This window comes from Phacochoerus africanus, unplaced genomic scaffold (genome assembly GCF_016906955.1).
Source record: "Phacochoerus africanus isolate WHEZ1 unplaced genomic scaffold, ROS_Pafr_v1 Scaffold_112, whole genome shotgun sequence".
Classification (NCBI taxonomy): Eukaryota; Metazoa; Chordata; class Mammalia; order Artiodactyla; family Suidae; genus Phacochoerus; species Phacochoerus africanus.
Window position 1 is genome coordinate 41,363 of NW_025927305.1, and position 26,942 is coordinate 68,304.

At 51.8% G+C, this 26,942-nt stretch overlaps 1 protein-coding gene and 1 long non-coding RNA gene across 3 annotated transcripts; both read right to left on the reverse strand.

The window, feature by feature from the left end:
- Positions 1-14,680: 14,680 nt before the first annotated feature.
- On the reverse strand, positions 14,681-19,416 carry LOC125119083 (tumor necrosis factor receptor superfamily member 10A-like). 2 transcript variants are annotated; one of them, XM_047765935.1, is made up of 5 exons: positions 19,369-19,416; positions 18,832-18,863; positions 18,181-18,357; positions 16,259-16,334; positions 14,681-15,206 (listed from the first exon to the last, which is right to left on the reverse strand). In XM_047765935.1, the coding sequence occupies exons 2-5, from the start codon at positions 18,838-18,840 to the stop codon at positions 14,893-14,895; spliced, it is 576 nt and encodes a 191-aa protein (XP_047621891.1). In that variant the 5' UTR covers positions 18,841-18,863; positions 19,369-19,416; the 3' UTR covers positions 14,681-14,892. The 2 variants fall into 2 exon arrangements, with proteins under 2 accessions (XP_047621891.1, XP_047621890.1); XM_047765934.1 differs by having other exon boundaries at positions 18,832-19,410.
- A 1,737-nt stretch (positions 19,417-21,153) lies between these two features.
- Positions 21,154-26,563, reverse strand: LOC125119084 (uncharacterized). The gene is made up of 3 exons (XR_007133025.1): positions 26,535-26,563; positions 22,253-22,352; positions 21,154-21,190 (listed from the first exon to the last, which is right to left on the reverse strand). It is a non-coding gene; the product is annotated as an uncharacterized LOC125119084 (long non-coding RNA).
- Positions 26,564-26,942: the final 379 nt, after the last annotated feature.

Here is a 26,942-nt window from a genome sequence, read left to right on the forward strand (position 1 = left end):
GTGAAATGAAGGGGAAAAAAAAAGAAAAAGCTAAAATGGCAACAGCTTATGTGGAACCCAGTTCAACCTGCCTGACTTTAAACAAGATAAAAGACAGCCCATCTTCGGAGTTCCCGTAGTGGCTCAGTGGTTGATGAATCCAACTAGGAGCCATGAGGGTGCAGGTGCCATCCCTGGCCTTGCTCAGTGGGTTAAGGATCTGCGTTGCTGTGGCTCTGGCGTGGGCCGGTGGCTACAGCTCCGATGAGACCCCTAGCCTGGGAATCTCCATGTGCCGCAGGAGCAGCCTAGAAAAGGCGAAAAGACCGAAAGAAAGAAAGAAAGAGAGAAAAAGACAGCCGTCTTCTCATAAAAGCCTGTCAAGTATTTGCGGACAGCTAAGCTCATGTGTGTTCCCTAAGTGTCCTGTCCCCAGGCTGGGCCTCCTCTGAATCCCTTTGGAATCTGCTTTTCCTGACCTCACAGGCCTATTCACTCCTGTCTTCCCTGGTTCTCCTCTCATACACTCTCTCCCTCAACGTGTTACTGTGAATCTTTCCAGGCATCCAACAAAGTCTGTAAAGACCTGTACCGTGAACTCCCATTCACTCACCACCTACATTCTAATTTTGCCATATTTGCTTCATCACATATTTCTTTCTCTATCCATCCCTCTGTCCATTCTCCCAAGTGCCTTATTTTTATGTGAAATTCAGATGTCTTCAACTCTTAAAACTTCAGCATTATGTGGGTAACCAGAGCGCAATCCTTCCTTCCAGGGTTTTCAGTTGTAAGATTTACAAAGAAGGAAATGCACAGCTCTAAAGGGTGCCATTCAAAGCTTTAGGAAAATGCCGACACTCGTGAAACTCCCATCCTCCTCTAACTAGAGGATGGGAGATTCACATTACTGCAGAACATTCCCTCGCACCCTTTCCTAGGTTAACCTAATCTCCTGTGTGACTGGGGGAGGAAGTGGCTTTTATTAGATGGAGGAAGTTGCCATCTACCCTGATGTAATGAGAGGCTTTCTGGTGGAAAGGGGTTAAATGTTGTCAAATGCGTTTTCTGCACCTGTTAAGCTGTTCATATAGTTTTCCTTCTTTGCAGTGTTAATATAGCGGAAAATCATTGACTCATTTTCAGATGTTAATCCAACACATATTCATGCGATTAACCCCACTTGGTCAGGATAGGTTTTCTTCTCTAAACATCCCCGAATTGAGGTTGCTGTTTGTTTTGTTAAGGCATTTTTTGGCTTTTCTTTTTAGGAAGATAATTGAAAAGCATTTTTCTTCTTTTCAAATGCTTTTGTCATGTTTAGGTACTGAATCTCTTCTAGCCTTATACACTACTGAAGAACTCCTACGTTTTCGGAAGACATTTGTAGAAGATTTTTCTTTCAGTTCTTTCACTGTTTGTATATTTTGCCCTCACCCCTGCTGCCTCATCTAGGGTCTCCTGGTCTTCCACTCCCAGTCTCACTAATCTCATAGATCCTTGAAAACCCCTCCTGGCCCTGAGGAATCAAACCCACAGCGCTGTGGTGCCCCATTTTTACTTCTCAGGCTAGCGAGGAATTCAAGTTCAGGGTAGCAAGGGTGTAGGGAAACAGGCCCACTTGTGGACTCTTGGTGTGAGTTAAAATGGTCCAGCCTTCTTTTGGAGGCAGCTTATTGTTATCTAAATAAAAATGTAAACTTATCTAGCCTACTGTCACAGCAACCCCACTTCGAAGGCGATACCCCATAGACAGGGCAGATGGCCACAAGAATACGTGACAGTGAGTGCCCTACAGGCGCCCAGAACCACTCTTCAGCAGTGTTCAGCATGGATCCCACCTATTTCAAACTACTAGTCAAGAAACGAATTCTGAACCATGGACTTGGAGAGCAGCCTTGTGGCTGCCAAGGGGGAGAGGGAGGGAGTAGGATGGACTGGGAATCTGGGGTTAGTAGATGCAAACTATTGCCTTTAGAAGGGATCAGCAATGAGATCCTGCTCTATAGCAATGGGAATCAGAGCTAGTCACTGGCGACAGAGCATGATGGAGGGAAATGTGAGAAAAAGAAGGTATAGATCTATGTGTGACTGGGTCACTTTACAGTAGATAACTGGCAGAGCACTACTATAATGGAAAAAAGTAAAATCGCTTAAAATAAATTTAAAAAATAAATAAGTCTGTATTTTCTTTGTGAGTTCAAAATGTTCTTTCTTTTCTGATTTTAGCAGTAATTTGTTCAATGAAAACAGACATTTTCATGATTCCTATAACCCTGTTTGGCCCTTAATTTTTTTTTTTTTTTAAACATGTAAGAAACTTCGAAAAGCACCTCAAGGAGTTCCCACCGTGGCGCAGCGGGATCCCCTGCGTCTTGGGACTCGGGTTCGCGGGTTCCTTCCCGGACACAGTGGGTTGAAGATCCCGCGTTACTGCAACTGCGGCGTGGTTTGCAGTTGCGGCTGGGATCTGATCCCTGGCCCAGGAACTCCCTACGCCACGGGGAGCCAAAAAAAAAAAAAAAGAAAGGAAGGAAGGAAGGAAGAAAGGAAGGAAGGAAGGAAGGAAGGAAGGAAGGAAGAAAGAAAGAAAAGAAAAGAAAAAGAAAAAAGAAAAAGAAGCCACAACCTGAGAAAATGGAAGTGTGCATTTTTTCCCATAGTAAGTATCTTGAGGATGAACACCAATAGTGATAAATCCTACACGGAGCCTCCAAACCACCTCCTAGAGGAAGTGGTGAGAATCTGGTCCGGGTCGTGAGAGGATTTATGGTTTCTACCCAGCACTCAGACATTGCCGCAAGCAGCAAGTAACTTTAAAGATCGTTTCCAACTTTGACGATCCTTTCAGGGTAAAGGATATTCCAACGGAGCTTAAGGCCACGGTGGGGGGAGGGGCCAGGGACCTCCCTAGTTAATCTATTTAAAAAGGGCACCTTTTAGAATTTAAGCCGAGAGAGAGCAAAATTGAGAGAGAACAAGCGAGGAGGATCCGAGAGAGGGAAGGGGAAACGAAAGGAAGTGCGACCTGTCACTCACTAGTGCCCCGCCCCGCCCCCCCCTTCTCCCGGCAAACGAGCGCGACTTCGCGAGCGGAGACTCACCGACAGCACCAAGACGACGACGATGAGAGCCCTGAGGTCCTGGAGCGAAGGCTGGGGGCTGGGGGCGCGCCCTGCCCGAGCGCCCGGAGGCGGTGGGTGCGCTCTGTCCCCAGTTCCTCGTTCGATCGCGGTGCAGGCAGACGGCCGGGTAGAGCCATCGGGGATCGACAGCGTCTTCCTGCAGCGCCGGATCGTACTTGCTGCCTACTGGGTGAGCGGGCAGGACGTTATGGTCTAATCACACAGCCTGCCCTTACTTTTATACGCCGAGATTGCGCCATTTGCGCGGGCGGGTGAGCCGGCGCTAGCGGTGCGATTAACATGAACCCCCTCTAGGAGTTCCCGATCGTGGCGCAGTGGTTCACGAATCCGACGAGGAACACGATGGGTTGCGGGTTCGGTCTCTGCCCTTGCTCGGTGGGGATAACGACCCCGCGTTGCCGTGAGCTGCGGTGTAGGTCGCAGACGCGGCTCGGATCCCGCGTTGCTGTGGCTCTGGCGTAGGCTGGAGGCTACAGCTCCGATTCGACCCCTAGCCTGGGAACCTCCATAGGCCGTGGAAGCGGTCCAAGAAATAGCAAGAAAGACAAACAAACACAAACAAACAAACAAACACAAACAAACAAACAACATTAACCACCGCTACCTAGTCACGTGTGGCTCAGGAGAGGGGCCCGGAGTCCCTCAGAGCGAACCTGCAGGCCAAAGCGGAAATTACTGGCTCTGGCGGCCAAAGCCCTGGGGACGTGGTTTCATTCAAAGGCAGTCTGCACCTTTGGGAAGTGGGCAGAAGTGGGCACAGGGCTCCTCCCACAGGGTCTGCGATGATGCTGATGGTGACATTCAAAATCTGCTTTCCGGGGGCGCGTCCTGACCCTGCCCCTTTCCAGCGCAAATGCCCCACTAGCTCATAAACCTTGAATTACCTCCTGTCTGCTGACCGCCGCCTTCTGCCCACTCTCGTCTCCACAGCCACGCCCCCAACCAGATCTTTGATTTTTTTTTTTCTTTTCTTTTCCTTTCTTTTCTTAAATTGCAGACCAGAATACCAACATGTCCACTGGAGAGCTCTGGGTTCTAACTGCCCCTAAGCCAGTGAATCCCTTTGTGACTTAAGGAAAGCTTTTTTTTTTTTTTTTGGAATTAAAAAAATTTAAAATATTTACACACTGCCCCTGGACCCCTGTGGCTTGAGGCAGGTCTTCTAGTAAGAGTCAGACTAGGGGACAGGGAGTCAATGTGGTCCTATGGAGGGGAGCTGCCAGAGCGAATCCAAGGCAGATTGGATGGACTGATGCCTCAGGCTGGTGGAGGTCTCCGGGAACCCCAGCCTCACCACCTACCCTGGCACTGAGAACCAAGAGGAAGCGAGAAACATTCTCAGCAGCCAAGAGAAATCCTCCCAGTCCGGGGCTAAAGCCCAGTCATGGCGCTCTCTCTGAGCCTGTTCACTCGCACTTTACATACAGTTCTTTTTTCTTTTTTTGCTTTTTGCCCCTCTTCATCCATTCCTCCAACTCCCTTCCCCCCTACTTCTGGCAGGCATGAATCTGTTCTCCATATCTGTGAGCTTGATTTTTTTTTTTTAAGTTTTCACCTATGAGAGAGATTCTATTTATTGTCTTTCTCTGCCTGACTTAGTTCACCAGCATAATGCCCTCGAGGCCTCTCCATGTGGTCAGCGACATGGCAGCATTTCCCTCTTTTGATGGCTAAATGATACTCCATGGTCTGTGTGATATATATAGGCTACATAGGACATATCATATGCGTTATATTTACTGTTACATATGATCTATATAGTAATTACACATATATAATACATATATGACATACCTCACAATTTCCTTATCCGTTCACCCATCGATGGGCTTTACACGACCGTCGAATACCACCTGGCTGCTCTGGGCCCTCATTTGTGAAGGTACTGTGCTTTCAGAAGCCCAGTTGGATGTGGAACTCTCCCATTTTGAGGAAGGACACAGAGAGGAAACCGCAAGCCTGAAACTACCAGAGCGAACCACAGAGGAGGACAGCAGTGGTCGTGGCCTCTGTTCCTTCTTCTCCTGGGGCAGTGTGACTGAGTTGGGTGACCTCATGTGCCACCCAGGTACCGCTTCGGGGCGTATTTTCAGGGACAGCTTCCTCCTGGTCCTCAGCTACAGTCGAGAGCCCACTAGCCCAACGTTAGACAGAGGCTTCTCATAGGAACCTTTACGTATTATCTGATGGCTGCAGTAAGGGGCCATTTATGTTTCTACAACGGCGTTCCCCCACTGCCCCTACCCCTGGCCCTCGTGGGGCTGCCATGCGGTGAGCATCGGAAGAGCCTTTGTAGGTGCTGGGGATGTGCTCCTGCGCGCTGTTGCCTGGCTGGAGGATGCTTCTCTTCCAGCGTTTGATGCTGCGTATGATGAGAGTGACCCTCACCTCACCCCCTGGCGCTGCAAGTGACATGGGCGGCATGTGGAGAGAGACGGGATCTGACTGGAGGCATGGTGGAGGGCGGGTGTAACTGAGGGAGAGAGAGTGGCATCCTGTCCCTCTGTCCACATAATGTGACCCACCCAATCAGGGAGTGACATCCTATCACCTTAGTGTGTTCTTGGTGTGAAGCAGGTCAGAGATTCTGTCCCCACCCAGGGGGGGGATGACACAGGGCCGGACTCATGGGCAGTCATCTCAGGATGTGTTCACCTCATGGATTCTTTCAAAGTCAGAAGAAAATGTAAGGCAAAAGTCACGCGGTAAGGGACCCATTAGAATATGTGCAAGAATGGGAGGGGCTCCAAACTGGAAAGCACGAGTGTGATGAGCTGGTTGCTCTTCCTAATGGGCACCGGGGTACACAGCGTGCCGAACTTTTACAATGAAAGAAGAAACCCTTCATGTTCTCCCTTAAACATACCTTTGAACGTTGTTAAAGGCTCCACAGGTTGGCAGCACGGCAATATCCCCCATTCAAAGCGGCAGCAAGGTAGGTCAGGACCAGGGCCCATAGGGCAGAGAAAAGCAAGCAGGTACAGATAGAAGAGGCCAAGTGTAAAGTTAATGGTCAGGTACGTGATTGAGTATGTTGGTGTATCTCCTTTAGACGGATGCTTTTTTTGGTTGGTTGCTTTTGGCTTTTTGCTTTTTAGGGTTGCATCTGAGGCATGTGGAGGTTCCCAGGCTAGGGGTCTAATCAGAGCTACAGCTGCTGGCCTACGCCAGAGCCACAGCAACACAGGATCCAAGCTGAGTCTGAGAGCCACACCACAACTCACGGCAACGCCAGATCCTCAACCCACTGAGCAGGGCCAGAGGTCGAACCCGCATCCTCACAGATCCTAGTCGGGCTCCTTAACCGCTGAGCCACAAAGGGAACTCCCCAAATTGATACACAAATTTCAGGACACTTCTTTCCTTGGGAAAAAGTAAGTGGAAGTCATTATAATGATAGCAACAACCTGAACGCTCAAGACAGCAGTGGGCACAGGAAGAGGTTTTCCCAGCGAACCCCAGGAGCCAGGTGATGCAGGTCCCTGCTTTCTGCTGAAGACCAGGACATGCAGGATGGAGGTGAGCTTTGCCTGGCCCAACGTCTTCCTTCCAGGGATCCACTCTTCCTATGGTGATGACCTTCCTTCCCGGGGATACCCTGCTCTCTCTGTGGATGAGAACACTCTGCCGGGGTCTGTCCTCATCCACCTGCGTGATGCTGTCAACAGTTCTGTGCAGACCTGCCTCTGTCCCAGCCCCAGCATGACCCCCGCCGGCTTGGAACCCCAGCCCTGGCCCAACCTTGTGTGGGGACTCCTGGAACCAGTCTCCTGGGGATTACCGAGGGATGACTGTGCTTGCGAAATGCTCTCTTTTTTTTTCCTTTTGTCTTTTTGCTATTTCTTTGGGCCGTTCCCACGGCATATGGAGGTTCCCAGGCTAGGGGTTGAATCGGAGCTGTAGCCACTGGCCTACGCCAGAGCCACAGCAACGCGGGATACGAGCCGCGTCTGCAACCTACACCACAGCTCACAGCAATGCCGGATCATTAACACACTGAGCAAGGGCAGGGACCGAACCCACAACCGCATGGTTCCTAGTCGGATTCGTTAACCACTGCGCCGCGACGGGAACACCGAAATGCTCTCTTTAGAAGTTCATTGGATACGTACAATAACTCATTTTCTGCCAGATTACTTTTTAAACCTTAAGGTAGATTTAATAACAATTTCCATGATTATGGGGGGGGAGGGGAGAGGAAGCTTATGAAACAATTCAAAATTCTGCCTGGGTAAAATTATCAGTTTTGAAAAAGTAAGGAAAACGTATTTGCTCTGTTACGTATTAAAATATATTAGAAACACTGGGAAGAGTGTATTACATAGTATGTCTTTTGTGTCAAAACCTATAGCTATGCTGATGCATATATACATGGCATATACATAAAGATTTTGGCAAAGGATCATGAGACATTCTCTCCCCATGTGCTTTATGGACCAGAGCACATCTGAGCTGAACCTTAAAGGATAGAAGAAGCCTTTCAAGTGGCAGAGCGAGAACATTTTTGGCCAGGAGTCCACAGAGGAGGATTAAAAGAGCCTTGTTCATTTGAGGATAGCGAATGATTCAAGTATGGGCCGAGGGTGAGTTTTCTGGAGTTCTCCTAGGGAATCAGGATTGTCTGGGACAGATTTTGACCTGCTGTGGGAGAGAAACCACTGTGAACACAGAGGGAAGGTGATGGGGGGAGCAGGAGTCAGAGATGCAGGGGAGGAGGCTGTCATCAGCCACCCAGTTGGCTGGGTCCCCTGACTAGTCTTCTGCAGCTCCGACTTGACCTCTAGCCTGGGAACTTCCCACTGCTGCTCTGTGGCCCGAAGAAGACAAGAGAGCGAGAGAGAGAAAGGACTGCCTATCCTGTCAGTAAACAAAGGCTGTCACAGTCCTCGGTCCCCACAGTTACTACCAGCTACCGGGCGGGGGGGGGGGGGGGGGGTTTCCTTCTAACTCAGGCAGGAAAACTGAGACTCCTTGACACCTAGCAGCCCGGCACATGAGTTGCCACTTTCAGTTCCTCGGGATGTGAAAACACAGGGATACCGGCCCCAGTAGCTGAGGGTCAGGTTCTGGGTCAGGCTCCTCTTAGCCCTGGGCTCTGGGCTCTTGGTGGGTGCTCGGCTTCTCCCAGCCTCCAGGTCTTAAGGCCCATCCAGCAGGCCTAGGATTTCGGGAAGTCACCCAAGAGCCCTTCCTTATCCCGGGTCTCTCACTGTACCCTCATCCCTACCCCCTTGCCACGGGCCTCGTGATCTGGAATACTTGTCCCCCCAGTCCTGAAGTAATCCATTGTAGGCTTTCAAAAAAGGGAGTTCCCGTCGTGGCTCCGCAGAAATGAATCTGACTAGCATCCACAAGGACCCAGGTTTGATCCCTGGCCTCGCCTAGTGGGTTAAAGGATCCGGCGTTGCCGGGAGCTGTGGTAGTGTAGGTCGAAGACATAGCGCAGACCTGGTGTGGCTGTGGCTGTGGTGTAGGTCGGCGGCTACAGCTCCGATGAGACCCCTAGCCTGGGAACCTCCATATGCTGCACGTGCAGCCCCAAAACGACAAGGAAAAAAAAAAAGATTCTGAGTACAAATGACGTCTGAATGGCGGTTGTCCTTTATGGGGGTTGCAGTGAAACTGGCCCTCAAATTACTTTGTAAATCGATTGCGCTGAATGTGAGGGCGACTGAGTGCTAAGGAAGGATTTAGGGAGACACCAGGGACACACATCACCAAAGCCTTATCTTTGTCTCCTCCAGATGAAGAGGAGAGAGGACTCCACGACCCCCAAGTAGAGATACAGAGTGTCAATGCCAGCCCAACACTCTTCATGAGGAAGGTATCCCGACGTTCTGCCAGAAGCGCAGCCCTGGGTGCGATACGGGAGCCTTGGGGGTTCCCAACCCACAGGAGACCTGAGTTTCTTTGTGCTCTTTCTCTGCCTCTTCCTATGGAACCCCTACTCCCCTCCAAGCTTCCCTGTACCAGTGGGGTCTCCTGAGGCTACAGAGGCCCCTCCTTGTCCATCTGCTTCCTGGTTCCCACACCTTGGGGCACAACAGGCTGCCGTTGAGGCCCATGATCCTGTCAGTGGCCCACAGAAAGTTTCAAACATCTTGAAATCATCAAATATCTGCATCGAGTTCAGCCTCAGCCTCAGTTATATTCATTTTTATACTTATTGAGTCCTGAATGCATTATACCTAAGAAATACATCTTTGGAGTTCCTGTCGTGGCGCAGTGGTTAACACATCCGACTAGGAACCATGAGGTTGCAGGTTTCCATCCCTGGCCTTGCTCAGTGGGTTAAGGATCGGTGTTGCCGTGAGCCGTGGTGTAGGTTGCAGACGCAGCTCGGATCCCGCGTTGCTGTGGCTCTGGCATGGGCTGGATTAGACCCCTAGCCTGGGAACCTCCGTATGCCACGGGAGCGGCCCTACAAAAGGCAAAAAAAGACCAAAAAAAAAAAAAAGATGCATTTTTAATATTTTGTCAGCCAGAAGGGGCCCTAGAGAGACAAATTGTTATTACAACAGACAAAGTCACGATGAGGCCATGTGTGTGTGCCTTCAAGGTTCTTCTCTTAAAGTCCTGACCCAACTCAGCTGGCATCCTATTCGGCCCTTGTTGCCCCAAGAGACTACAGATAATAAGTGCTGCAGAGGATGTGGAGAAAAGGGAACTCTCTTACACTGTTGGTGGGAATGTGCTGTGGGGCAAACACTGTTGCAAACAGCATGGAGGCTCCTTAAAAAACTGAAAATAGAACTACCGTACAATCCAGCAATCCCACTCCAGGGCGTCTTATCCAGAGAAAACCACTATTTGAAAAGATACGTGCTACTTGGGATGAATTTTTTGCCTTTCCTACTCTTGCTTTTTCTTTATGAAATGGGCCCTAATAACATTTTTCAGATTTGCTTAAAGTTTAAGCTTTCTGAGCAAAGGTTGCAGGCAACTCTGTTTAAAGGCTGTTTGCGTGGGAAACAGGCCTTAGAAGGTCGAGGTTGGATACTGCTCCGTAGGGATGGAGAGGCTGTCCCCGCCCCATTAGAGCCAGGATATCCTCACATTCTAGGCTTATTTCCCCCTGAAGAGACACTGCTTCTCTTTCACAGGGAGATGCATGTTTCTCACTGAAGAGGAGAGCAGGGCCGATGTGCCAACCACCTATTAAAGCTCTGAGCCTCATGCTATGGGACCCCTCTCCAGCAGCACACTCCACTGCATGTGCAGATACACCTGCCTCTACCCCCTCACCCCATGGGGAACTCAGGCTTGAGTGACCGAGGCTAAGTTTTCTTAGAAACTAAACAATCTGACCCCTGATCCAGAGATGATGGTGATGGTGTGTATATAGTCTGTTAGCATGTGTGTGTGTGTGTGTGTGTGTGTGTGTGTGTGTGTGTATACATATGCATGTAGACACATACAGGCTACCCGGGTCTACACATGCACGCACGCGCGCGCGCGCGCTCACACACACACACAGACACACACACACACACACACACACACACACACGGGCTCCTGTCTATAACTGTGGCAAAGGAGCTTATTAACTTACAGGTAGGATCTCAGACCTGTCAGCGCGTCGGAGAAAATATTGACCAAAGGATAGGCGGAGTAAGTACGGGCTGTCTCTCTCCAGACCAGGGGAGAAGGGTGTGACTTCCGTCACCTGGGCCGGCTCTCCCAGGCTCTCCCTGCTTGCCTGTTCTCATGAAGTGAGCTGCTGTGTGGTGTGCAGCCCCACAGCACAAGGACTGAGGGGGGCCCCTTGCCGTCTTCCCCCAAGAACGGAATCCAGCCTCCGCCTTGGATGTGAGCTGGGAAGCATGTCCCTTCCTGCACAGGCCAGTCTCGTGAGACCCCGAGTTAGAGAACTCAACCCCTCTGGGCCTGGATTGCTGGTCCACAGAAATGGGGAGGTAATAAAGGCTGTGGGCTGTAAGGCCCTACGCTTCAGGGTAACTTCTAGCTAGTACAGGCTCCAACGTACCCTGTACGTCTGCTCAGACTCGTCACAAGTGGGCTGAAACACAGCCTGCTGACGCTGATCCTGCCCCGACTCTCCCTCCTGCCCTAACACCCTCACCTCCCCAACCCCGAGTCGCCACTAAAATCTTGACAGACGCAGAAAGAAAGGATGGAGGCCCCGTCAGACGGCCCAGTCCAAGGACCATTCGGGTTGATTTGACACAGGGGCCTCATACAGGAAACAGTTCTTTTAAGAATGATTGGGGGAGTTCCCATCGTGGCGCAGCAGCAACGAATCTGACTGGGAACCATGAGGTTGTGGTTCCATCTCTAGCCTTGCTCAGCGGGTTGAGGATTCGGCCTTGTCATGAGCTGTGGTGTGTAGGTCACAGACGTGGCCCTGCCATCCCGTGTTGCTGTGGCTGTGGTGTAGGGTGGCAGCTGTGGCTCTGATTCGACCCCTGGCCTGGGAACTTCCAAGTGCCTCAGGTGCGGCCCTAAGGGGCAAAAAAATGACATGAAATGAAATGAAATTAATTTTGACTGCAACTTCACCTCTTACTCCTGATTTGTGATCTAAAACCTTTTCTTTCCTAATCCTGGTGTGTAATATGTGCTGACTCTTGGTCAGGGCCAGGAGCAGGTGGGGTCCCAAGAGGGTGTGCAGCTCTGCAGCCAGCACCTTTGCTCCGGGGAAGGGAACAGGCGTGGGACCACAGAACCTCCAGGTGGGTGGGAGGGCCAGAGCCTACAGTCCAGGGGAGGGGACCTGGGTCTCTATGAGGTTGCAGTGCAGAGCACCTGGCCCACTGATGAGGGTGTCAGAGGGGCCAGCAGAGAGGGAAGGGGAAAGGTGGCCCTGGGAGTTCCAGGAGGCCCCACAGGTGAGAGGGTCACAGAGGGCCACCCCTCCTCAGGGACCCACCTCATCCCAAGGGCTCTGTCAGAGCCAGTGCGCATCTCATCCTCGTGAGAGCCCTGCAGGCCCAGGTGTGACCTAGAGAACAGCAACCTGGGGGGGCTGTGGGGGGGCCGGGCCAGGCGCAGGTCTCTCTGCCAGGGGGAAGGGCAGGGAGGGGAGGGAGGGGGGGAGCGGGGGCCGGATTTCCAGGGGGACAATCCAGAGTCAGAGCAGAAGAAGAACCCCTGCGGGCCGAGCTCGAGGCATATAAAGAAGGAAGGAGCAGGTCACGGCAAGAAACATGGCCCTGCACCCTTGTCCCTCCGAGCTGCTCCCAAGAGGACGGGAAGATGGTCAAGAAAACACACACACACACCTTTGTAAATACAGAATTGCATGTTTAATTGGTCACAAATTCATAAGGACGTGGTATTTTGTGCCCAGGGGCTTTTCTTTCATTGTCTAATGTTTCCAATAAATTCCTAAAAGGGATCCTCCCACCGAGAGGAAACATGAACAGAACCCAACTTTTAAATAAAACTTTTAAATAAAAACTTCCCGTGCACTGACACGAAGCAATAAAGGAAAACAACTTCATATCTCTTGAAGGTTTTCACTGGTAAAAGACACAATAAATATGTGAATAAGTGAAAACGTATGACAAACACTCATAAGACTATACTTAGAAGGGCCCTCACAGAAATCCTCTGAGAGAAGGGCCAGATATCTGGAAAGAAGGGGCCAGATGGCTTGCTTATAACAGCAGGACCACGGGGGTCAGCCCTTCCACAACACTCCAGTTGACTCCAGACCCATCCCCTGAACGTGCCTAAATGTCAGGCAATTCCATCTTTGGCCACCTCAGCTTTGGGGAAGGCAACACACAGAGTCCTGAGACGGAAAAGACCAGAACTCCTGAGTGTTCCTTCCTCCATAAGATGATCCTGCAATAATGGGACTCCTACAAAGAAGGGTTTTTAATGGAAGCCTTTTTTTAAAACCAACAACAACAACAAAAGCAATGAAAGGACAGAACCCTAACACCGCCATTTTAGGCCAATTCCTACAGTACTTAGCAATTGGCATGTCTGTGTGAGTCTTTTTTTGCAGGAGGCCAAAGCTTACGAAGAGGTTGAGATGCCCGAGTAGCCCACGCAGACCGCAAAAGGCAGTTCTCAGGCTCAGATCAGAGCACCCGGACTGCGAGTGCCCATCTAGTGCTGAGTCAGCCAACATGGAACACAGTCCACGACCATCAACTGCACTTCCTCCCTGAGACCATGGCAGACACTGGGCCCAGATCCCTCCCCTCCCTCCCGGGAACCCAGAGGGAGCCGAAGGTTCACTACCAAGATCAGACCAAGGGTCACTAACCACGATCAGACAAGGGTTCACTACCAAGATCAGACCAAGGGTCACTACCAAGATCAGACCAAGGTTCACTAACAAGATGAGACCAAGGGTCACTAACAAGATCAGACCAAGGGTCACTACCAAGATCAGACCAAGGGTCACTACCAAGATCAGACCAAGGGTCACTAACACGATCAGACCAAGGGTCACTACCAAGATCAGACCAAGGGTCACTACCAAGATCAGACCAAGGGTGACTAACAAGATCAGACCAAGGTTCTCTACCAAGATCAGACCAAGGTTCTCTACCAAGATCAGACCAAGGGTCACTACCAAGATCAGACCAAGGGTGACTAACAAGATCAGACCAAGGGTCACTACCAAGATCAGACCAAGGGTCACTACCAAGATCAGACCAAGGGTGACTAACAAGATCAGACCAAGGGTCACTACCAAGATCAGACCAAGGTTCTCTACCAAGATCAGACCAAGGGTCACTAACAAGATCAGACCAAGGGTGACTAACAAGATCAGACCAAGGGTCACTAACAAGATCAGACCAAGGTTCTCTACCAAGATCAGACCAAGGTTCACTAACAAGATCAGACCAAGGGTGACTAACAAGATCAGACCAAGGGTCACTAACAAGATCAGACCAAGGGTCACTAACAAGATCAGACGCAAGACGCCGATGTCACTTGACATCTGCATCGAACCTGCATCCCACCCTCAGCACCGAGGTCCAACGAAGAACGGGCGGAGGCCCACGCCTGACAGCCCAGCTCACAGACACCAGACACAGGGCTGTGCAGGGCTGCCACGTCTCGTCACGCTCTGCTGACTTGTAAACACCCACCGGTAAATAAAAGAAAGAGTCACACACCTCTGAGACTTTCAGGTATAAAAGCGTGGGCACCCTAGAGGTCACCATGTATCCAAGAGTGCGAGGCTGCCTTTGAAGGAGAGCGGACTCCTCCAGGGCTCCCCAGTGCGGTGGTGGGCTCTTTTCTGCCATTACTTGTGACACCCAATCGTTTGGCTTAGCACCTCTCAAAAAGGCAACCATGTAAACAATCCAGTGTTATTTCACAGAATTTTTCTAGGCTACTATAAATATATAAAAAAACATAGAAGCAGGAGTTCCCTTTGCGGCTCAGTGGTTCATGAACCTGACTTAGGATCCATGAGGTTGCGGGTTCGACCCCCGGCCTCACTCAGTGGGTTAAGGATCCGGCGCTGCCGTGAGCTGTGGTGTAGGTCGCAGACGCAGCTCAGATCCCAAGTGGCTGTGGCTCTGGCGTAGGCCAGCGGCCACAGCTCCGATTCGACCCCTAGCCTGGGAACCTCCATAGGCCGCAGGTGCGGCCCTAAGACAGCAAACACACCGCAAAAAACCATAAAAGCAGAAAGTCATACAACAAACAACATTACAGATTACACCCTCTCCCCAACAAAAAATAGATTCTATTGTAATACGTGAGAGTAAAAAGTGCAAGTCCATTTGGATAAAAAACGAGTCCAGAACTGGAAGATGAGGTCCTCAAACACTCAGGACACAGCAGCACCAGCTTCACCTTCTTTGAAGACGAACTTTCCGGAGCCCACCAGCGTGTCCTCAATTTTCTCCTTTGCGTGTCTCTGCCCCAGTGCTGCTAAGGCATCGAGGAGGTCGTTGACTGAGGCCTCCCGCCCTTTGCAGCGGACCCAGGTCTCCAGCATCTCATACAAGGCATCCCCGGTGTTCTGGGCACGATCTCTGCTCTGCAGGATCTCATTTTGGGTGAGGCCCATCTTCCTCATGAGTTTGTCCCAGGCATCATAAGGCACGATGGTGGAAAAGTCATCAAAGAACTGCCTCAAGCCTAGGTTGGGGGAAAGTCACAGAGAGAAGGTTGGGACCAGCTTCAGAAAGGGCCGAGGACCCTCGGGCAGGCCTGGACCCCAGGGCGGGACCTGAAGAGCTCCCCCTGCTGAGGCAGCTGCTGCTCTGCATCCCTGACCTGCTTCCCACCTACAGAGAAATCAGGCCACACGCCGCCTGGGCCCCCTATGTCCCCAGCACACTGTAGGGAGTCAAGGTCACCAGAGAATCCTGTCCTAAGTGAGGGAGAAGGGCCCCCCGGGGAGGGGAAATGGACGTCATGGAGGGAGAAGGCAGCAGTGGTAGGAGACAGGGGGGCACACCCCCCCTCAGGAGACTCAGGGTGGCACCCGCCCCTCTCGTGAGCCTCAGGGCCCCAGCTGCCACCTCGGCACTGGGGACCCAGCAAGGCCTGGAGGGTGGAAGGTCTCTGGCTTCACACTCAGCTCGGCCTCCCTGAGCTGGATGGGGACAAACAGACGCTAACGTGTGAAGTGGAGCCGAGGCCGCCCGCCTCGTGGGACTGTACTGGGGATGCAGGGCAAGCGTGTGCAACGCAGTGCACACCACCGTGCATAGGTACCTAAGGTGGCCGCTGAATAGAGTTCATATTCTTCTAACAGCTACGCTGGAAAACGTAAAATGTTCACAAGTTATACGTAATTTCCATAAAATACAGGGCACGGACTCACTACATTCTCAAAATGTTCATCTCAACATGTAATAACGGTCAAAAATTGTTGATGGGACCTATTACATTCCTGTGTTCTACCAATTCTTTGAGATACGGGGTCGAGTTCTAACACAGCTCATCCAATTTGGCCACAGGTCAGCTGCCCCACAGCCTCCTGGGGCCAGTGGGTGCCCTGCTGGACGGCACAGCCCCTGAGGGGCCTCAGAGTGGGCAGACCTGGCTCTGAGGCCTTTGGAGTCTGGATGGCCCAGGCACAAGCCATCCCCGCTCTCAGCTGCCCTCACAGCTGTGGGGACGCAGTGAAGACACTGTCGCGCGTCCCTCCACTCCTAGTCCACGGTCCAGGGACAAACACTCACATTCTGTGGGGTCTTCACCGTCTGCAGGAACCAGTGGCCCTCTGCGCACCCGAGACCCTTCAGCTGCTGCCGGTTCCTGTGAAACGCAGTGGAGAAAGGTCTCGGTCTTCGTCGGGGTCCCGGATTCGCTGAGTGACCCGGGCAGCCACCTGTCCTCCCGGGTCTCTACAGAGACGGAGAGCAACCTGCCACCCTGAGCAGCTCCCAGGCTCGTGTGCTCGTGGAGGGACAGGCTCCCTGCGGTAGGGCTCACCTCCTACGTGTCTGCTCCAGCCTCGACGACCTCATGCGGCCGAGCCGCCGTCCCTCAATCAGGACAGGGACCGTTCCCACCGCCACGCAGTCCCTTCTGCCCCTTCTAGTCCTTTCCCACCCACCGCCTCGGGAGACAGGCACTCCCTCCCAGCTTGACGTGACTCAGATGAAGACTATTTACAAGGGCACTTGGCAAAGTCTAAAGGAGAGGGTTACTCCATGCATATGCGGCTGCTTTGATCAACAATACTGTACCATATCAGTAGTCTAAAGAAGGGCATGAAATGATCACACATTCCCCACGGACGCTGAAAAATCACTTGGCAAATTTAAATGCCGATTCTGTGTTTTAAAAACACCTCAGGAGTTCCCGTCGTGGCGCAGCAGAAACAAATCCGGCTAGGTAGGAACCATGACGCAGTGGGTTCAATCCCTGGCCTTGCTCAGAGGGTTAAGGATCTGGCGTGGCGGTGGTGTAGCCTGGCCGCTCCAGCTCCAGTTAGACCCCTAGCCTGGGAACCTCCATATGCCTAGGGTGTGGCCCTAGAAAAGACAAGCAAACAAACAAACAAAAAACACCTCAGAACAGGAGCCTAGACTCATAGTGACAAGATTGCACATCTCAAAAAGAGCCAGTATCATTCTTAGGGGCCACACTGGAGGCCTCCCCAACAAGTCCAGTCAAGACCAAAAAACACCCCACTGCGCTAAGCATCAATGGAAGCAACAGTGCAGTTATTTGAAATTCGTCAAAACAATGTAAGCGCTAAGCAAACATCGTTCTGAACTTCGGGTCTCGGCAGCTGTAAGCACAACAAAAACAATTCAGATCTTTAAAGGGAGCAGACAAAACAGTCATTATTTTATATATGATTATAGCCTTACAAAACTTTGAGGGTTCCACAATGCCACGGCTATTGCTACTACTGCTACTACTACGAATGTGATTGTACGATTGTACGGATGGATGACTGCTTAAACTTGTAGCAGACATGGAGTTCCCATCGTGGCGCAGTGGTTAACGAATCCCACTAGGAACCATGAGGTTGCGGGTTCGGTCCCTGCCCTTGCTCAGTGAGTTAAGGATCTGGCGTTGCCGTGAGCTGTGGTGTAGGTTGCAGACGCGGCTCGGATCCCGCGTTGCTGTGGCTCTGGCGTAGGCCGGTGGCTACAGCTCCGATTCGACCCCTAGCCTGGGAACCTCCATGTGCCGCAGGAGCGGCCCAAGAAATAGCAAAAAGCCAAAAAAAAAATAAATAAATAAAAAAAATAAAATTGTAGCAGACAATAAATTACATAGAGACTTACAAGAGATGGATAAACATACAAGGTAACAGAACACGGGTGATACAAAGATACAGCCTCCACAAGAAACAGGCGACATTTACCAAAGAAAAATACACATCTAGGTGAGGTATAGAAACCCCTTGACTTGAAATGCTAGCTCTTTTCATAAGAGAAATACAGACTATCTATTTAGAAATATCTGGGAGGTCCCATCGTGGGAACAAGACAGAGGATAAGTAGCCTAAGAGCTCCCCCTCCATGACCCTGACGGCCCTCCTTCACCCCTTCCCCATGGGATAGGAGACGGGGGACCAGCATCAGCCTTTCCCTGTGTCCCCCACAGGCCCGGGCAAGGCGAAGGGCGAGGGCATCACACTCACCAGTAGATGGTCTGCTTCCCCTGAGGACTGTACTCCCGTTGGCTCCACCTGCTCAGGGTCTTCTACCTCCTGATCAGAGACTGGAGAGGACAGGCAGTCTCTATTGACCAGGGTGTCGTTGCGGGCATTGTCCAGAGCCTCCGGCCCTCTTGAGGGATGTGGTCGCCAGAAAAGGACCTTGGGAGGGCAAAGAGCTGACTCAGGAGTCCATACCTACAGATCCTCGCAGCAGCTGGGGGGACACGGAGGGTTCTGCCTCCCTACATACTCCCATGCTGTGCCCCCCAGCTGGGTACAGACTCAGCACATCCATGGCCCTGCCGATGGCCCCAGGACCCTGGTGCTGTGCTAAGGGGGGGCTCAGCACCCCTGCTGGACAACCCCAGCCCCAGGGTCCATCTAGGGTTAGGAGGTGAGGGTGTCTTACAAGCAGTAAGAAGCACAGCGCTAGCCCTGCCAACCGGCCTTAGGGCTGCTCTCAACAGACCAATGGCGCCCCTACAAGTCAGCCCAGAGCCCCCACCCCACTTGACAGAGCCAGGGACCATAGCACAGGGCAAACTGGGCACTGTGTCCACCCGGGGCCCTGGAGTGGGTGGGAAGCCCTTGCTGAGGGCCTGATGCCACCAGGTCCTGGAGAAACCAACTCACCTTGTCCATGAATTTGCGGTGCAGTCTACAACCTGGAAGAGAAGCAGCAGCCGCTTGAGCAGCGGGGAGAGTCCCCTTACAGCACCTCCCTGCCCAGGGACAGGACAGATACTGAACAAGGAGCCCCAGGCCTGGGGACAAGGACGGGCCCATTCCAACTCGGGGGAACCCTCAGGGACGGAGAAGAGATGGGGGGAAATGAAGTAAAAGGAAACACACATAAAATCTCTGCTGGGTTCTGCGGTATAAACCCTCCTGACTCTTGTCACCCAAGCGAGGTGCGGACCACCTCTCTGCCGCGGCTGGGGGCCCTGAAGGCATGAAGAGCTGACCTGGCCCCTTTCTCCGTGGCCATGGGGACCAGGGGACCATCCGCTGAGATGTGGGACTGAGGGGATCCTGGCCCTCGTAGGAGCAGGTGAGGTGGGAGGTGCAGAGGGATCCTGGGGACCAAGATCAGAGCCAGGCCAGGGGACCAGGAAGACTGGGGAGATGGAGGAGGGGCCCGTGCCTCCCCCTTCCATCCTGGTACCTCACCTTGAACTTTGTACTTGCAGAGCCAGCATGCGATCACCACCACCACCAAAAAAAGCTAGAAAGAGCTGCTTTCTGGCCACCAGTTTTAAATTCCCTGAGGAGGGACAGGATGCGGTGGGCGGTTGCAGGTTCGTGGTCACTGGCTCTCCAGGATCCAGGGCCTCCCCACTGGCCCGGGTACCTGACTCTTGAGGCACACACTTGAGGTCACTCGAGGGGGTACACGGCGTGGCCATGACCATCCCATCAGGGCACCTGGGTACAGACACAGGGGATCCATCAGGGAAAGCTGGCCAGATGAGGAGAAAGAGGGAAGCACCTCCCGCCCAGCGTCCCTGACAGGACAGTGGCGGAGGAACAGGCTCTCCTGTCCGCAGGGCCGGGTCCCCTCACCCGCCTTGTTGGCTGCGAGAAGGATCAGAGCTTGGGCACTTCAGCCCCCAGGGCTCCTGCGGAGTGTTCAGAGCTGCCCCTTCCTCAGGCGCTGGGCCTTCTCTGCAAGGCCTGCCCTGGGCCTCCCTGGCTGCAGCGGGAGCCCGGGGGAGGGGGAACCTCATCCAGGTCAAGGGTCAGAAGGGCTCGGGCACAAGCTGAGCCTCCCCCGCCAGTCGCCCTTTCATACAAGGACCCTCTGGTCCTCCACCTGCTGACTCTGCCTACCAGCCACAGCCCACACTGGAGCGCCAGAGCAGAGCGCAGGACTGCTGGCCCCTGAGTCCCCAAAGAGGGAAGATTCGCGTCTTCTTGGGGAACAAGGGCTGGGGGTGAGGCCCGCTGGGCTGCTCAGAGCTTCACAGGAAGGAACCTCGAAGGAGCCGCGTGCCCCATCTCCTTAGGACTCGCCTGTGGGCACCTTTGTGTTCGTGGGCCCTTTCCTGCCCCCAAACGAGGAAAAATCCCTTTGTGCGACGGCATTGTCACAGACGAATGCGAGCTTGGCTGCATTCTACTCATTTTCTTCCCTCTGCTATCAAAAGAAGCTACAGCTTCTCCTGGGCCACGGACAGTGTGGGGAACCTTAGCAGTGAGCCGGCTGCAGGGGAAGGGTGCTGAGGAGGTCTGGGAAGGCGCGGGGGCAGGGAGGGGCTGCCTGCAGGCTCGGGCGGCCCCCCACCCCGGGCGGGCGCAGGGAAGGCCTGGGGCGGGAGGGGGCTCTGGGATAGTTCCCTTGAGCTGCTGGAAACCGCCTGGGCTCCTGCGTCTCACCTGGTGCGGCACTTCTGGCAGAACTCGGGGGAGTTTTCGTCACGGAAAGTTCCAGGCTTGCACTCACACCGTGTGTCCGCAGTTGCTGTGCAAGGGGTCTTCTCTCTTCGCCTGAAGACAAAGGATCAGGTTTGGGGATTTGCGTCCCTCGAGTGACTCTCAACCCTTCTTCGCCACCCAGACCCCCACACGCTCAGGATTGGGAAGAAAAGGGTTTTCAGTCACACATCAGGAGCAAGCTATGGGGTAAGGTGGGGTGTAATCTGAGACGCCCTGGATGGCGAGGCACACCTACCTGGGTCAGGGCTCAACACCTAGTCCTCAGGGCAAGGCCAGAGGACCTCAGGTCCTGAAGGCCGAGAGAGGCTGAGCTCAGGAGGGGAGGAGGGGAGGAAGACCTAGCTGGGCTGGAAATCGGCTTTCTGCCTCCCTGACCCATTCACACCCCATCTCATCATCACCCAGCACCCTCACTGAAGGCATGGGGGACCACGGGTCCTGTACCTGATTTGCAAACCGTGCAGCGTAAGCAAGAAGAGAGCTGTTGGAAACACTGGTGTAATCCACTCCGTCTGTGCACGGACACACTCTCCACTGGCTTCCTCCACATGGAACCCTGAAAAGGAAGGGAAAAGCTGGAGAGGAAGTCCCCACGGATTCCCAGAGGCTGGCGGTGTGGCCAGGATGCCTCTTTCACCCATCAGGGACTCCACACAGGGAACCCTTCTTGACTGGCCTCAATCTTTTTTTTTTTTTTTTTTTGGTCTTTGTAGAGCCACACCCTCAGCATGTGGAGGTTCCCAGGCTAGGGGTCCAATCGGAGCTGCAGCCGCCGGCCTACACCGCAGCCACAGCCACGCCAGATCTGAGCCGTGTCTGCAACCTACACCACAGCTCACGGCAACGCCAGATCCTTAACCCACTGAGCAGGGCCAGGGTTCGAAGCTGCATCCTCATGGGTCCTCGTCAGATTCGTTTCCACGAAGCAGCGCCGGACTTGGCCTCAATCTTTTGAGTTGACATCTACCACATACCTTAGACCAGTACTGCCAACAGCAATACACTGACGAGCCACACGTGAAAGTCATAGCCACAGGTGGCACATTAAAGAGTAGCAAGAAAGAGGTCAACCTAATTTTAACAATGTGTTTTTTTAAGCTCAGAAGTTCCAACAGAGTGTCCCTTCAAATGTAATCCATATAAAACATGGAGGTTTTTACTGCGGTTAATGCCTTACTAAAAAACAAAACCCCTGCTCCCTTCACAGCGCTCAGGGTCTGTGATCAGCCCCTGCCTGCCCTTGTGTCCTCTTTACCCTCCACTTACACCAGCTGCCCCCTAGTTTTGCTTAAACAAGCCCCGCCCTGCCCCCTGGGGGCCATCTCAGGAGCACTCCACAGTGGCTCTCTGCATGGAAGTCGCCATCCCCAGGAGGCCTCACTAACTCTGTCTCTGCGCCCCCTCCCCCCCGGCCCCCATCACTCAGGTATCCTCGGGGTTCCTATTGCATCTCTCTCACTATCATGAGCATCCCTCTGTCTGGGGCCCACGCTCATGCCCTCCCAGCACAGTGCCTGGCCCAAAGAAGACGTCCATTAAACACCTGCAGAGATCTGAAAACCAAAAGGACATGGAGACAAGGGTGGGGTAAGGGCTGGAGATCAGTCTTCGGATGTACCTGCTGGACACTCCCAGGGGCTGCGACTCCCTGCCTCTGGGGCAGCGATTTGCTGGTGAAATCGTCCCTGCTCTGTGGGCATGCCTGAGGCAGCTGTGACCTATGAGGACAAAGCAGGGACAGGCGTGAGTGGCTTCCAGACTCTTGTCCTCCTAGGATCCATCCCACAGTCCCTTGACCACCGCCCACAAAATGAAACAGAACTGGAACCTTTCTTCCAGCTCCAAACTCTCCTTTTTTTTCTATGCAGGTTTGTCCCCTGGTCTTTGGTGCTAGCAAGTACCTGAACACTGAACTTTTTTTCCCCCGGTACGCTTTTCTCTTAGAGTAAAAGAAAATCCGTTTATTCCAGAAAGTATAGACAAAAAAGTTTCGATAAGAATACAGAAACCACAGGTATCCCTTTGATTGGAGAAAACAGCCCCTGTCTTGCTGTCTTTAGTTCTTCTATTTGACCGCACGCGCGAATACCCTCCCTCAGCCTCCCCCCACCCCTGCCACACACACGCATGCGCACACGTTTACAGATGAGGGTTATAGCAGACGTGCACTTTTTCAAAGTCGTGATCCAGAAGCACACTTTACGGAACTTCCGGTTTTAACCTGAGCGGCTGTCACCAAGAGGAGCCTGTCAGTGTCCCACAAAATACCAAAGAGTCACACAAAAAGAGGAACTAGAACCCCAGGGTTTGGGGCGAAGGTCTCTGGGCTAAAAAGGACAAAATGGGGCTAGCTGGCCAAAGCTGAGTGGACTCTGAGGCTTCGATGAGGACGAGCGTGTTCTGATGCTGAAAGCTGTGCTGTGGGTTTGGGGGGAGGCTGTCCTCGTTTGTGGGAAAGACACGCACGCAAGTACTCGGTCATGGCGTCTATCATGTCAGGAGCTATTTCCCAAATGATTCGAAAGAAAGAAAAAGGTTTTTGTATCGTTTTTGCAACTTTGCTTTAACCTGGGAGGGATTTGAAGGAGAAAGTGAAATGAAGGGGAAAAAAAAGAAAAAGCTAAAATGGCAACAGCTTATGTGGAACCCAGTTCAACCTGCCTGACTTTAAACAAGATAAAAAGACAGCCCATCTTCGGAGTTCCCGTAGTGGCTCAGTGGTTGATGAATCCAACTAGGAGCCATGAGGGTGCAGGTGCCATCCCTGGCCTTGCTCAGTGGGTTAAGGATCTGCGTTGCTGTGGCTCTGGCGTGGGCCGGTGGCTACAGCTCCGATGAGACCCCTAGCCTGGGAACCTCCATGTGCCGCAGGAGCAGCCCTAGAAAAGGCGAAAAGACAGACAGAAAGACAGAAAGAAAGACAGAAAGAAAGACAGAAAGAAAGACAGAAAGAAAGAAGAAAGAAAAGAAAGAAAAAGAAAGAAAGAAAGAAAGAAAGAAAGAAAGAAAGAAAGAAAGACAGAAAGAAAGACAGAAAGACAGAAAGAAAGAAAGACAGAAAGAAAGACAGAAAGACAGAAAGAAAGAAAGACAGAAAGTAAGACAAAGAAAGAAAGAAAGACAGTCAGAAAGAAAGACAGACAGACAGACAGAAAGAAAGAAAAAGACAGCCCTCTTCTCATAAAAGCCTGTCAAGTATTTGCGGACAGCTAAGCTCTTGTGTGTTCCCTAAGTTGTCCTGTCCCCAGGCTGGGCCTCCTCTGAATCCCTTTGGAATCTCCTTTTCCTGACCTCACAGGCCTATTCACTCCTGTCTTCCCTGGTTCTCCTCTCATACACTCTCTCCCTCAACGTGTTACTGTGAATCTTTCCAGGCATCCAACAAAGTCTGTAAAGACCTGTACCGTGAACTCCCATTCACTCACCACCTACATTCTAATTTTGCCATATTTGCTTCATCACATATTTCTTTCTCTATCCATCCCTCTGTCCATTCTCCCAAGTGCCTTATTTTTATGTGAAATTCAGATGTCTTCAACTCTTAAAACTTCAGCATTATGTGGGTAACCAGAGCGCAATACTTCCTTCCAGGGTTTTCAGTTGTAAGATTTACAAAGAAGGAAATGCACAGCTCTAAAGGGTGCCATTCAAAGCTTTAGGAAAATGCCGACACTCGTGAAACTCCCATCCTCCTCTAACTAGAGGATGGGAGATTCACATTACTGCAGAACATTCCCTCGCACCCTTTCCTAGGTTAACCTAATCTCCTGTGTGACTGGGGGAGGAAGTGGCTTTTTTAGATGGAGGAAGTTGCCATCTACCCTGATGTAATGAGAGGCTTTATGGTGGAAAGGGGTTAAATGTTGTCAAATGCGTTTTCTGCACCTGTTAAGCTGTTCATATAGTTTTCCTTCTTTGCAGTGTTAATATAGCGGAAAATCATTGACTCATTTTCAGATGTTAATCCAACACATATTCATGCGATTAACCCCACTTGGTCAGGATAGGTTTTCTTCTCTAAACATCCCCGAATTGAGGTTGCTGTTTGTTTTGTTAAGGCATTTTTTGGCTTTTCTTTTTAGGAAGATAATTGAAAAGCATTTTTCTTCTTTTCAAATGCTTTTGTCATGTTTAGGTACTGAATCTCTTCTAGCCTTATACACTACTGAAGAACTCCTACGTTTTCAAAGACATTTGTAGAAGATTTTTCTTTCAGTTCTTTCACTGTTTGTATATTTTGCCCTCACCCCTGCTGCCTCATCTAGGGTCTCCTGGTCTTCCACTCCCAGTCTCAGTAATCTCATAGATCCTTGAAAACCCTCCTGGCCCTGAGGAATCAAACCCACAGCGCTGTGGTGCCCCATTTTTACTTCTCAGGCTAGCGAGGAATTCAAGTTCAGGGTAGCAAGGGTGTAGGGAAACAGGCCCACTTGTGGACTCTTGGTGTGAGTTAAAATGGTCCAGCCTTCTTTTGGAGGCAGCTTATTGTTATCTAAATAAAAATGTAAACTTATCTAGCCTACTGTCACAGCAACCCCACTTCGAAGGCGATACCCCATAGACAGGGCAGATGGCCACAAGAATACGTGACAGTGAGTGCCCTACAGGTGCCCAGAACCACTCTTCAGCAGTGTTCAGCATGGATCCCACCTATTTCAAACTACTAGTCAAGAAACGAATTCTGAACCATGGACTTGGAGAGCAGCCTTGTGGCTGCCAAGGGGGAGGGGGAGGGAGTAGGATGGACTGGGAATCTGGGGTTAGTAGATGCAAACTATTGCCTTTAGAAGGGAAAAGCAATGAGATCCTGCTCTATAGCAATGGGAATCAGAGCTAGTCACTGGCGACAGAGCATGATGGAGGGAAATGTGAGAAAAAGAAGGTATAGATCTATGTGTGACTGGGTCACTTTACAGTAGATAACTGGCAGAACACTACTATAATGGAAAAAAGTAAAAATCGCTTAAAAATAAATTTAAAAAATAAATAAGTCTGTATTTTCTTTGTGAGTTCAAAATGTTCTTTCTTTTCTGATTTTAGCAGTAATTTGTTCAATGAAAACAGACGTTTTCATGATTCCTATAACCCTGTTTGGCCCTTAATTTTTTTTTTTTTTAAACATGTAAGAAACTTCGAAAAGCACCTCAAGGAGTTCCCACCGTGGCGCAGCGGGATCCCTGCGTCTTGGGACTCGGGTTCGCGGGTTCCTCCCGGACACAGTGGGTTGAAGATCCCGCGTTACTGCAACTGCGGCGTGGTTTGCAGTTGCGGCTGGGATCTGATCCCTGGTCCAGGAACTCCCTACGCCACGGGGAGCCAAAAAAAAAAAAAAAAAGAAAGGAAGGAAGGAAGGAAGAAAGGAAGGAAGGAAGGAAGGAAGGAAGGAAGGGAAGAAAAAGAGAAAAGAAAAAGAAAAAAGAAAAAGCCACAACCTGAGAAAATGGAAGTGTGCATTTTTTCCCATAGTAAGTATCTTGAGGATGAACACCAATAGTGATAATCCTACACGGAGCCTCCAAACCACCTCCTAGAGGTGGTGAGAATCTGGTCCGGGTCGTGAGACGATTTATGGTTTCTACCCAGCACTCAGACATTGCCGCAAGCAGCAAGTAACTTTAAAGATCGTTTCCAACTTTGACGATCCTTTCAGGGTAAAGGATATTCCAACGGAGCTTAAGGCCACGGTGGGGGGAGGGGCCAGGGACCTCCCTAGTTAATCTATTTAAAAGGGCACCTTTTAGAATTTAAGCCGAGAGAGAGCAAAATTGAGAGCGAACAAGCGAGGAGGATCCGAGAGAGGGAAGGGGAAACGAAAGGAAGTGCGACCTGTCACTCACTAGTGCCCCGCCCCGCCCCCCCTTCTCTCCGGCAAACGCGCGACTTCGCGAGCGGAGACTCACCGACAGCACCAAGACGACGACGAGAGAGCCCTGAGGTCCTGGAGCGAAGGCTGGGGGCTGGGGGCGCGCCCTGCCCGAGCGCCGGAGGCGGTGGGTGCGCTCTGTCCCAGTTCCTCGTTCGATCGCGGTGCAGGCAGACGGCCGGTAGAGCCATCGGGGATCGACAGCGTCTTCCTGCAGCGCCGGATCGTACTTGCTGCCTACTGGGTGAGCGGGCAGGACGTTATGGTCTAATCACACAGCCTGCCCTTACTTTTTATACGCCGAGATTGCGCCATTTGCGCGGGCGGGTGAGCCGGCGCTAGCGGTGCGATTAACATGAACCACCTCTAGGAGTTCCCTCGTGGCGCAGTGGTTCACGAATCCGACGAGGAACCACGAGGTTGCGGGTTCGGTCTCTGCCCTTGC